This window comes from Paralichthys olivaceus, chromosome 23 (assembly GCF_024713975.1).
Source record: "Paralichthys olivaceus isolate ysfri-2021 chromosome 23, ASM2471397v2, whole genome shotgun sequence".
In the NCBI taxonomy this organism is placed as follows: Eukaryota; Metazoa; Chordata; class Actinopteri; order Pleuronectiformes; family Paralichthyidae; genus Paralichthys; species Paralichthys olivaceus.
The window spans coordinates 8,040,836-8,053,028 of NC_091115.1; the positions used below are offsets into that span (position 1 = coordinate 8,040,836).

The window sequence follows — 12,193 nt, forward strand, 5'->3', positions numbered from 1 at the left end:
ACTTTACTATGTCGTTTTTTCGAGATTTTAGAAAGTCATACTATACTATGTCGTTTTTTCAAGATTTAGAAAGTCGTACTATACTATGTCGCTTTTTCGAGATTTAGAAAGTCATACTATATCGTTTTTTCGAGATCTAGAAAGCCATACTATACTATGTCATTTTTTGGAGATTTAGAAAGCCATACTATATACCATGTCGTTTTTTCGAGATTTTGGAAGCCATTCTATACTATGTAATTTTTTGGGGTTTTTGGAAGCCATACTATACTGTCGTTTTTTCGAGATTTAGAAAGTCATTTCGTTTTTTGAAATTTGTAAAGCCGTACTTTACTACGTTGCTTTTTCGAGTATTAGGACGGCATACTAAACTGTCATTTTTTCGAGGCCTTGGACGGCATACTAAACTACCGTATGCAGTTTCTTTTTCTCTGAAAGACAACAAATCATTAGCAAGTCAACAACCATTTCTTTTATTTTTCTTATAAAAATGTAGACCGTGTGGACAGACCGGTTCACCAAAAAAAATCTTCTGTTCTGGAAAACAGAATCACAACATTGTTTTTTTTACCTAGACTCCTTTCATACATACAAGTCAAACGTCTTTGTTCCTTAAAAACATGGCAAAACATGTGTTCAACAAGGTTGAGGGACAAACAATCTTAACAAAAGAGAAAGTGAGACAAAAAGCGAAAGGTCAAAAAGAAAAAAATACAACTTGAAGAATTTCCAAAGGGAAACAGATTTTAAAGCATAACGCTGCAATTACATTCTTTTTTTCAGCAGAGAACAAGAAAAACAAACAATAAGCACTTTGGTCTTCGTCATCAAACACACTGAAGATAATTATGCTAACATTTTAATGAGTGACGTTAGTTTCAGTCAGCAACGTGCTAAACCATAACTGAGGCAACAATTTACGTCACGTGATATTTTCTGCGAGCATGATAACTTCACGTACCATTTAGAATGAACGATGTGAATATTAAGATCACATTGAGACGAGATGAAACTTCTTTTTCTTCCATTTAAAATCTGTTTTTTTCTAAAGTGCATATCTTCAATCACGCTCAAGTTGTAACTGCAGGGGAAGAAGCCTATGACGGGCAGAGGACGAACTGTCTCGTGCCATACACATTAATCTACCGTCTTAAGTAACTCTGGGAGTCTGATATCAAATATGAATTTGACATTTTAATTTCCTAAATAATCTAATTCTGACTGATTACAAACAAGCCGCTGATATTTGTCTATATAACATAAAAAGTAGGGAAGTTAATACGCAGCGATTCACCTATAGGATCAATCTGAGCAGAACGTTTAAAAAAGCTTGAGGTAAACAACCATCAAGCTCCACTTAAGAAGCTGTTTGGAAGCTCATTCATTACCTGCATATTGTACCAAACTGAGTATGAAAATAACGTGAACTACATCAGATCAGTTTTTACCTTCATATGTTGCTAGAAATACTGTTCAGGAAAAAAAGTAAACAAATACAAAAGGGTATTTGATTTGATTTAACTTGCTGCAGTGAAGTGACCTTCAGCAAACCCTTGACTGTGTTAATACATGTTTAACTCTAACTCCAGAGTTAATGTCACCTATCCCACATGTTGTTTCCATTAACTGGATGATTGTTTCTTTGCAGTGCTGACATCGGCTGGTATTTCAATGTACGAACAAAACCAGGAACAATTTTCTCAGGTAAGTCGGCAAAAAAACGTCACCTACCAAACTGTTCTGTTAACATCCAATACTGTTTTATGCTTTAAAATCAGAGCGCTGGTTTGAACAGAGTAGTAATTAATTTTCAGATACAGAGGAATTTGAAAACAATTTTTACATTCTTTTGTCAAAATACCAGGATTTTTGTTATTTTAAGTTTAGGATAATTAAGAGTCCCTACAATTGTAGTTTGATCTTGATATACGCTGAGGTTTTATGTACTACATCGATGGTCTAAGAGATTTTAAATGTATTTAAACTTTAGAAAGTCATTTGAGAAGAAAACCACTGGACTAACTTAAGTATTTTTAAAAACTGATTTTAAGGTAATAACAAAGTTCCGTTTTGAAACTCACTGAACATAAATAATTTTCAGTTTCAACTTTCAGCAAATAAAACACAGATATGACAATACAAAGATTTCTGCCAGTTCAAAACTTTCAAATTTGCCAATAAGCTGAAATGAAAACTGCAGCGGAGAACCTAAACTATCACAATAACAATAATAATTTATGCTTATAATACTTTGTGTTGACAGGTAAAATAATATAGCATTGTTTTGTGCAATAAAACACAAAATAGAAACAAACTAGAATTCAAAGAAACCCTAAGTAAAAACACTGAGTGGGTAAATAAATAGTTTGTGAATTGCACAAAGTGAGAACGTTGAAAGTCAGAGCTCCGATATGTTGAGACTGACGTTCAGTCTTTCAGTCAGTGACGTAGACACGCTTCCTCTTTTCACTGTCACGATTTGATCTTCCACAGCTGTCAACACAAAAGAAAACAAGATACTGTTAGATTTCAAACGACAAACATGATGCAATGTTTTGATACCAAAAGGGAGGAAGCTCTGGAGCAAAGCCGACACCAGATCAATTAAGAAGCGTTTTGTGTTTTACGCCACAGACGGCAAAGTAATGAATAAAGTTGTGTCTGTGAAGCTGGAACATTCTTTAATGACACACATTTGAAAGAATTGTGTATCGTGTCAAATTTGTTTGATTTGTGAATCACTGAAATTCACTGGTCATGTGTCTTCATAGGTTGAACTAATGAGGGAGAACAGTGAGGTGAACACACACTGACCTTCAGGTTAAATCCTAACAGGTCAGAGATGACTCCTGACACGGCCGACAGGATGACCACCTGTGTGATGTTGTAGAGCAGAGGGTTCATGGTCAAACCGTACAGCCTGAATGGAGTATCCAGCTCCTGCACAGAGACACACACAAGTTAGATTATGAAACATAAATATGTGCTGGATATTTAGTTTTATCAGACCGAAAGAGTTATGAGTCAGTGTCTTTACCTTGAGTAGTTTAGTAGCCAGTTTTAAAACATTGTTGACTAGAGTCAGCTCCTCTTTCTTGTTTGGCTTCTTCTCCATCTTCAGATACAGGTTGATCTGTCAAAGGAACAATGTTTAGGGACGTGTCTGCTGTGTGTTCACGTGTGTGTGTCTTTTCTGTGTGTTGGTACCTGTTCAGTGAGGAGTATGGAGGTGTTGCTGTATTTCTTGCTGGTCTCGGAGCCCAGAGTGACGAACCGGAGCAGGAACAGAGACAGACTGGAGCACCAGATCACCAGCTCCCAGTTATAGTGACACTCCAGGAACGTCTCGTGGACGTGGAGCAACTGAACGGAGAGAGATAAGTACATTATTCAGTTTATAGAGACTTTGTGACAAACTTACAGCCACTAAAGTTTAAAAAGAAACTAAGGCTATTATAAACAACACAGATGCTCTTAATAAAAAGTCCAGTCGCTACAGAAATAAGAATGAAATGTAACTTCTGCTCCACATCAACACTGAAGCTGAACTTGTTTGACTTGGTTGTGCAGTGAAATGCAGATACTGCCTCTGATGGTCAGGAAGAACTTAAATATTGTTACATTTAGCTGTTTGTCATAATGTGATGAGCTCATGGCTCGTAAATATTAAAATGTTGATGTAATCAGATGTAGTATGTGAGTGGTTAGACTCATTAAATACCTGAGCACAGCAGATGAAGACCACAGACAAAGTGAGCAGGAAGGCTGACGACACGATCACGTCCACGGAGCGCTGAGGACCCCGTCTCTGCACAGACAGTCACTCAGTTTGTGAATACTGAACTAAAATCACTTAACAAGTTCAGCCACTGAGCATTTGTGTTGGAAAAGGTGTGTGGTACCTTGAGGTATGAGCGTAGCGACAGCCACATCTTGATGTTCTGAACTTTCTTCAGTCTGAAATGAGGAACTTCAGACTTCCTGGCTCTGCGGGCCGATGTCAGGTGACCAAACAGCTTAGCGAACAGTAGCCTCTGAAACAACAAGTCGATGGTTCAGACTGTTAACAATCTTACTCAGCTTTATGGTTTAGCTACACCATCAAAACGTGAATTTGATGATCTCACCTGTTTGTATGTCCTCTCTGCTACGCTGAGCAGGAAGAAGAAGAGCCATGTGAGGCAAACACGCACCAGGAAGCTCAGCGTTACCATGGTGATGACCATGGCGTCTGATCCGGACCCACCCCCCAGTGCCACAGACAGAAGCTCAGTGGCTGAGAGCGTGGTCAGCTGATCCAAGTCTCGGTACTGAGCCAGTCTGCAGGAGAGGACAAACACTGACGTGAGTTTTTTACCTTTATGACTGTTAGTGAATATTGTTGTAATAATGAAAATGTGTCATCTGTAGTTTCTAGTAGAGTTGTTTTGTTGTATTTACCTGTACACAAAAGGTGTGAGTCCAAGTGTCACTGAAACCAGGTTCCCAAACACCTGGTAACCAATACCAGGCGTGTAGAGATTCACCTGTGGAGAAGAATCAGAAACAATATGATCAGAGTCATTGTTTTTTAATCCTTCTCTTCCTCAGTTCTCAGATATGAAGGTTTGATTTGTGCAAAACAACTGAGCATCTGTCATAGTAGAATTTGTACTTGTAGAAAATTAAAATTAGAGAACTATGCTTAAAGAATTTGCAAACTTTTGCATTTGTGTTCGTCTTCCACAAGCAAATACAACACCTCATTAAATTCAAAGTGAGGTCATGGACAAAATGTGCACAAATCAAAATATTGGTTCATAATGTGAGACTGATTCGTGGATGTGCACAACTTCACATGCAACATATTCACATCAGCAACTGTAGCAAAAAAATGTGAGAGCAAAAGATTCTTCATTTGTGATTCATATAAACGGTTTTAACTAATCTAACAAATCTACATTTTTTGCAATTTCCAAAGCATTTTTCTTTGATTTCAAATTTACTGACAAGTGATGCTCAGTTGTTTTCCACAGATAAAAACCTTCATAGCAAGTGAGCAGCAAAGATTCAGGTTGGAACTGAACCTGCAGCCACTGCATGAGACCTCCAGTCGCTGTAGGTCTGTTCTACCAGGTGAGCTCCGGGGCTACGTCACATACTGAACACCGTCACCACCACAGAGTCACTCACTTTGTTCATGATCATGCCGCTGATCTCCAGGACGGACATGTCGGCCTTCTTACACTCGTTTCCCTCCCAGACTATAGCACTCACTCTCTCCAGGCCGGGGTTGGAGCTGTGCAGCCATGGAACGTGACCCTGCAGAGAAACACACACACACACACACACACACACACACACACACACACACACACACACACACACACACACACACACACACACCTTCAGTTCAGTCACATTAATACAGACGTCACTGTTTTAGCCTTGAACACTTAATACTCCAACAGTACTATTTAAATATTATCTAACAATACTACTTAAATATTAAGTAAACAAACAAGTCAGTAAACTTAGCTAAGAAGTGTTTATAGATGGCGATGTAACTTAGTATTTATACTGCATTTAAACTCAATTTTGAACTAATGGTAAATCAGTTATCTAGAAGATACATATTAAAATCACATTAACTGAGTTTTTTTTAAGCTTTCTGTAAATATTTAAAACACATTGTGAAGTTTACAGACCTGATGGAAAGGGTCGTCTCTGTATTCCTTCTTAGCAGGAGGGCACACGGGTGTTCCTCCTTCTCCCTCTGTAAAAACACGGGTCACAGCGTGTTACTTTCAGACCCATGACACGTATGTATGAGCTCATTAAATGACCAACATATTTGTTTTTGTTCTCTGCAGAGGTTTTCCTCTGACCTGTTTCTGATGTACATGAGGATCTGCACTCGGCACAGTGCAGGAAGTCTTCCCACATCAGGTCCTCCGTCTCAGACTCGTGTCTCGTGCTCTCTGAGTCCTGAGTCCTCAGACTGGAACATCTGGAGCTGCAGCTGGTGCCGGACTTGGGGACGTCCTGACAAGATGAGACAGATTGTTGCCTTAACGTCTTTGACAAATACGAAATAAACCAATTTGGAAAGTTTACATGCTGTCCTCCCTGTGTGTGTGTGTGGGTGTGTGTGTTTACCTCCACAGCGTAGTGTTTCTTGTAATGGTGAGTGTTCTTGCGGTTTCTGAGCGTACAGTCACTGTTCATTCTTTCAACCCCCCTGCGGAGGGCGCTGTAGGAGGCTTCAGGGTCCTCCTCACTGGACGCCTCATCTGATGCTGGCTCCTGTAACACACAACACATAAGTCAAATACTGGAGGGGCCTGGTCGTCTGGATCTAAAACTATTCAACAGTAAATTCAATGGTGGGTTGATGAATCACCTTGTTGACACCGGGCAGCATCAGCCCCGTGCTGCGAGCTGTGTGAGGGGGCTGGACGTGAGAGTTCCAGCACGGCTCGTCCGCTCTGTTCAACAAATCACATCGCTGCTCGTGGAGCTGAAGTCCCTCCTCGCTGCTGCGATTGGTCACCCGGCCGTCCAGCGACACGTAGCCGTTATCGGTCTCGGTAGATTTGTCGATGGAAAGCTTGGACTTCTTAGATCTTGAGGAGGAGAAAAAAAAGACGAGTAGGAACGTAGATGAAGAAACACGTTCAGATTGAAGGGATTGCAGAGTCATAGAAGCTGAGTCTTAGAAGCAAACATGCAGTGGAACAGGATGCATTCAACACGATGGAGCATTCATACAAAATGAACAAGACACTGAATAAATTAAAGAATTAGCAAAGTATTGTAAACATGCAAAACCTGATTGAACTGGTAATTCAGTTGGAGTCTGACATTTTATCATTAATAGAAATTTGAAATAAAAGTAAGAGAGTGAGTGAATCAGTGGTTTGATAAATGGACGACAGAAGAAAATGAACTGATGACAGACGATTAATAAATGAAAGAGACTGAATGAGGAGTTTGTTTAGAGGCTTAAAATGTTCCACACTGTTGCTGGAAGCTGATCAGAGCAGAAGCACAGGGGGAAGCTGCAAATGGTCACGTTCACGTCAGTCGTTCTATTAGACGACTAAACTCTGAAACTAACGATTGAATTATTGGTGTCAATTTTCAATTTAAGAGTAATGACCCCATGCTTCTTTCAAATGTAGCTTGTTCAGCATTGACATTCAAATATGCTGCAAAGTCTCCTTGTTCCCACTTGAGATGGAGATGTTGCTTTCATTACTGTTTTGGTGCGAATATAATCAAAAGCAGTTCAATTGTCAATCATCGAATTCATCTCCAGGAGGCTCAAACTGCGTCAGGAGAGGAGGTGACGTTGCAGCTAAGGAAGCTCCGGTTAGATCTGAGTCAGGGCAGGGATTCAGGCTTTTATTTTGAAAACACAAAATAGAATTTTTTGAGTTTTAGATATTGGGATGATTTTACATTATTTCCTTGTACGTTTATTGAATCAGTCATTTAGGATTCAAAGCTAATATTCCTCTCAATGATTCTGAACCTGAAGCCCGACCCCGCCTATGTTTATAATCGTGTAGGAAGACGGGAAACGAAAAATACACACCCAGCTTTACAGATATCATGCCAGAAATCTTGGAAGAGAGTGCCCAGGCTGTATGTGGGGCTGCTGGCTGAGTGGGAATGTGGCGCCCCCTCCTGTGTGTTATCGGTAGTGCTAGACCCGTCGCCTTCCCTATGCACCTCCATCTGAGATGCCTTCCTCAACTTCCTTCAGTGTGGAAAGAGTAGAGGGTGGAGAGAGACTTAGAGCGGAATTGGACACTGAGGAGCTACAGCACCGTGTCCACAGGGAACCAGGAGCTCGTCCCAGTAACGATAGTTTGATTTTAACTTTGACAAAACAATCCTGGGACCCGCTGGACACGGTGGCTGAAACTGTTAAAGGCTAATTCCTCTAAAATCTGCCTTTAGGTTTTTATTCTGCAAAGGTAGACATTTTCAGAAAAAATCAAATATAATAGTTTTTATTATTTTATATTTTCCAAACATTATTTGGTAAACATGGGACTAAAGAACATTTTGGGGTTATAAGAAGTAATTAGGGAGCCTTACCTTTCATCATATTTCATTTGATATGTTTATTTATTAAATGATACATTTCTAAAACGGTGAAGGTCTATTTTTGCAGAACAGAGACATAAGTTAGATTTTGCAGAATTGCTCCGAATCTCTCGCCACATCTCATAATGAAAAGGACAGAGGGGAGATGTGGGCGAGAACTTGTGTGTTGTTTTTTAAATTTAAAGGCAGGATGAAACCGGTGAATCTGGAATGATTTTCAACAATCACTGGTAAAAGAAAAATACAATAACTGGTTTTGATTCATGACATCAAAGAAGCTTATTTGAGAAATAAAACAGATTGCGAGCCGAGTTATTTCCTTAAAAAAGAAATGGAAAGGATCTAGTGGAGAATGTAAAGTGTGAAATTTGGGGTTGTAAATGTGATTCCTGCCCAAAAACCGATTTGTCCATGAGATGAAACGTCTAAAAGAGCTGAACGAGGAAAAGAGACAGATACAGGGAAACATTCAGAGGAACAGAGTCAACTTTGTGTGAAATAAATGTGGTAACTCATAACAAATTATCCTGATTTGAAGGAGAAACACTAAAACCTCTCAAAACTGTGACATCGTCCAATTTTCTTCCCTGAAAATTGTCTTCGCGTCATCTGAGGCAGAAAAAGCAGCCGCACACTGACAAGCTTCAAACCAACAAAAACACAACCTGCAAATCTAAACACTACAAAAACACACAAAGTAAAACAAACTACTTTCTACTTTCACACAGAGAATCACTTTGTTCTTTATCAGGGAGAAGTTTCCTCGTGATTTTACAGCTGTAAATGTCTCGTCCCATTTGGGTTTGAACAAGATCAAATGTGGAACGGAAACTGTGATGATTATAAATGACGGACTGTGAAGTCGTTCATTTGACTGAAACCTTCTCCATGATAAACTCATTTAGATTTTGAGTGGGAGAAGCTGACGGGGGAGTCGGCAGAAAACAAACGACAAAGACAACAAAATACTGTTTCCACAAGTTTCCTCCTCCGCTCTCTCGCTCTGTCTCTTCCTGTGTCTCCCTTCTCTCTGGGTGCAGTGTCCTCTCTCTCCTACATGACTCATCTCTATATTGTCGTCTTTTTTGCTTCACCTGGAGCTTCCCACCTTTTCTCCCCCATGCTATAAATCCTCATTTGCTTGACCTCTCCTTCTCTGCATCATTTCTGTCTCTCCTCTACCTTCCCTTTCTCATCAATAATTCGTCTTTCCTTGCCTCTGTCCATACCTGCGTCTCTTCCCCCCGCTGCTGGAGGCGGGCTTCGGCGTCCTGGTGGAGACGATCTGACAGTGGACGGTGCCGAGCAGCAGCATGAGCCAGATGGCTCCGAACACCTCGGTGGTCGGTATCCCATGAGGCTGAGGGATGGACACATACAGGACAGCTGCTGCCACTGTCGGACAGAGACACGAGTTGTTACAACTTTATAAATAGAAGATAAACAACAGCATCCATGTTGGTGTCTGTACAGATTTGTACCCAAAGTATCCACAATCTGCATGATCATGGAAAAACTACTTAATATGTTCGGATGGGATGGGACTCGGTCCAAGAAATAACTCATTACATTTACACGGATGCAGAAAAAGGAACAGATGCAGAATTTTTATTCTCGCTTATAACTTAGTGAGATAGGGACAACTGCAATATTTCTTTCTTTTTTGAGTGAAAATAAGAAGCAGACCAGTGGTAATCATCTCTTAATGGACTTACGTTGCAGTAAATAAAGAGCCAACAGTAAAAGATAAATGGCTCTGGACGTGACCTGGATCCACCAGCGGTAAAAGAACGGGAAGAAGACGACCCTGACGATGCCTTTCCTGGTCAGCGACGTCCACGGACTCTCGGGTTTGGCCTTGGCAAACGCCGACCCTGAGGAGGAAGAGAATAAAAACAGAGTTTAATCAGAAGAAGTAATTAAGGCAAACAAATCTGTGGTGAGAAGAAAACTCATCACGTAATTCATCCTGGAGTCACAACGGATCCTGTGTTTTCTTTTCTTCTTTTACTTTCTCCTTCTCTGATTCCTTTTCTAACCCTTTTTTTCTTTTTTAATCTCTGGATCTCTCTCCACATTCCTCCATCATCCATATCCATCTCTTCTACTCTCTTCCTTTGTGTCTTTGTTGATTATCTCTCTCTTCCTGTGCAATGAAAGAACAATGAGGATGAATTTGACTGATCCGATGAATAATTGAACGTGTGATGAATGTGAGACCGAGAGACGAAGAGATGAGAGCTGAGATAGAGGGATGAGGACGGAGGAGGCCGAGATGCACAGTGACAGGACGTTGGCACGGCGACACCGGCATCTCACGTTCCTGTGTGTTACGTTAATGTGATGTTGTGAAGATTCTGGCTTTAGCAGGTGTGTAATGATCCTGACGCACACACACAAACACTTCTCACCTCTGACCAAGTCCACATCTATGAGATCTGGTTTGACATGTCCCGTCTTCTTGGGCTTGTTCCTCAAGCCCTGCAAGGGGAGACAGAGAGTTAATGACAGACAAACAAACAGAGGAAAAATGATTCTCTTTCTCGCTCTCTTACACACACACACACACACACACACAGATCTTAAACATCAACTCTCCACCGGGATATAAAACAAGCCCACACAAGTCTACAGTAATTCTACTGCAGCAGGCTTCTTGTGCACTTTGTAAGAACACACACACACACACACACACATTAAGTGTTTGAGGAGACACACCGTGCACTCACACAGCTACTGGCTCTCCTGTATTAAACAGCACATTTACTCATATCTAACAGATCTGAGTTCTTCACTGTGACCGACTGATTCTAAACCTTCTTCTGCTACTTTACACGTGTGGATGAATTCACATGATGAAAGATGAAACCTTCAGCCCCTTGAAAGCAGCTGTGCCATTTCAAACTTCTAATTTCAGTGTGTAACAGTCATTCATCCCAGTGAGGGTCACGGTTATAGCTCCCCTGTGGCACACTGACTTCCTGCGGCTGCTGCTCACTTCCTCCTGTGATGCATTCGATATGTCTGAGTGTGTGTGTGAGGGAGAGAAACTGCTCAGTCAGCTGTGATGACAAACTGAAACGTTACCAGTGACTATAAATGATGTGCGTGCAGCTGTACCTGCGAGGGGATGAATACAAAAGCTCTTCAATCAACCGCTGTTTACCATCGAATCTACATTTGTGCTCTAAGAACAAGACCCACTGAGGTTTAGTGAAATAAGAACTTATATTTTTTTGTTTCTAAAACATAATTTCAACTAATCTTTACATATCTGTTCGTTTAAGGTCCCATTTAAAAAAGATGTCCTGTTCTGTTCCTGGGTCTTTTGATATATATTCTTCTATCAACTATTAAACACTAAGCATTTGCAAGTTTCTGCATATTTATAAAAAAGCATTATATTTGATTATCTTTTACATTTATATCTACTCTCTCCAAGTCCACCTTTATTTTCTTTAGGTAATTTACCTGAGTACTTTTCAAACATTTCAAAGCCAGAATCAGAGGAGAAACTCTTAATAAAAACTTCTAAAGCTTTGTGTGTGAGTCATCTGGAGTAAAGTGCAGATGAAACACACTTAAATGAGACGCCCTCATGCTAATGTTTACATTCAGACCAGTCAGGTTCTCTCTTATCACTCAATGGTCTCAATCTGAGGCTTTTATCTGTGAACTACATGACCAATGAGATAATACACTGTGTGTGTGTGTGTGTGTGTGTGTGTGTGTGTGTGTGTGTGTGTGTGTGTGTGTGTGTGTGTGTGTGTGTATAAAGATTGTTAGCTTCCTCCTGGCAGTAGATTTACAGCAGCAGTAAAGTCTTTCACGCAGGTCTCTCTCCCTCCTCTTATCTTGGTTCTATCCATCATGTTATCTGTATAAACTCGTTTCTCCTCCAGGTTAAACGCTGCATTACCAACAGGTTTGAATTCCACTCATTCATCTCAACAGTCAGACAGCCCAGATACATGTTTATTTCCTACTCTATAATGTCCTCACTAGAGGCTGCTGTCAGGATTATTTCCATTTATATTTGTCTATTTGCTTCACACCTGAAATGTATTTTAACACTTTTATTTAAACCTGGACAAAT

At 40.4% G+C, this 12,193-nt stretch overlaps 1 protein-coding gene and 1 long non-coding RNA gene across 6 annotated transcripts in view; one reads left to right on the top strand and one right to left on the bottom strand.

The window, feature by feature from the left end:
• Positions 1 to 449: 449 nt before the first annotated feature.
• The window catches only part of LOC109632843 (protein PHTF2), a 35,690-nt gene continuing 23,946 nt past the window's right edge, over positions 450 to 12,193 (bottom strand). For 3 of the 5 annotated variants that reach the window (XM_020092331.2, XM_020092330.2, XM_069520298.1), the window contains 17 exons: positions 10,509 to 10,578; positions 9,813 to 9,971; positions 9,327 to 9,492; positions 7,580 to 7,744; positions 6,383 to 6,605; positions 6,139 to 6,285; positions 5,868 to 6,024; positions 5,688 to 5,755; positions 5,173 to 5,301; positions 4,441 to 4,526; positions 4,128 to 4,320; positions 3,903 to 4,034; positions 3,722 to 3,808; positions 3,208 to 3,363; positions 3,038 to 3,133; positions 2,815 to 2,940; positions 450 to 2,493 (listed from right to left, as the gene is read on the bottom strand). In XM_020092331.2, the coding sequence (XP_019947890.1) occupies positions 2,473 to 2,493; positions 2,815 to 2,940; positions 3,038 to 3,133; positions 3,208 to 3,363; positions 3,722 to 3,808; positions 3,903 to 4,034; positions 4,128 to 4,320; positions 4,441 to 4,526; positions 5,173 to 5,301; positions 5,688 to 5,755; positions 5,868 to 6,024; positions 6,139 to 6,285; positions 6,383 to 6,605; positions 7,580 to 7,744; positions 9,327 to 9,492; positions 9,813 to 9,971; positions 10,509 to 10,578 (2,181 nt within the window). In that variant the 3' untranslated portion in view covers positions 450 to 2,472. The remainder of the gene's footprint in view (positions 2,494 to 2,814; positions 2,941 to 3,037; positions 3,134 to 3,207; positions 3,364 to 3,721; positions 3,809 to 3,902; positions 4,035 to 4,127; positions 4,321 to 4,440; positions 4,527 to 5,172; positions 5,302 to 5,687; positions 5,756 to 5,867; positions 6,025 to 6,138; positions 6,286 to 6,382; positions 6,606 to 7,579; positions 7,745 to 9,326; positions 9,493 to 9,812; positions 9,972 to 10,508; positions 10,579 to 12,193) is intronic. The other 2 variants (XM_069520299.1, XM_020092332.2) reach the window with 1 other exon arrangement.
• Positions 4,206 to 5,986, top strand: LOC138406821 (uncharacterized). Its single transcript, XR_011240221.1, has 3 exons — positions 4,206 to 4,344; positions 5,016 to 5,115; positions 5,853 to 5,986. It is a non-coding gene; the product is annotated as an uncharacterized lncRNA (long non-coding RNA).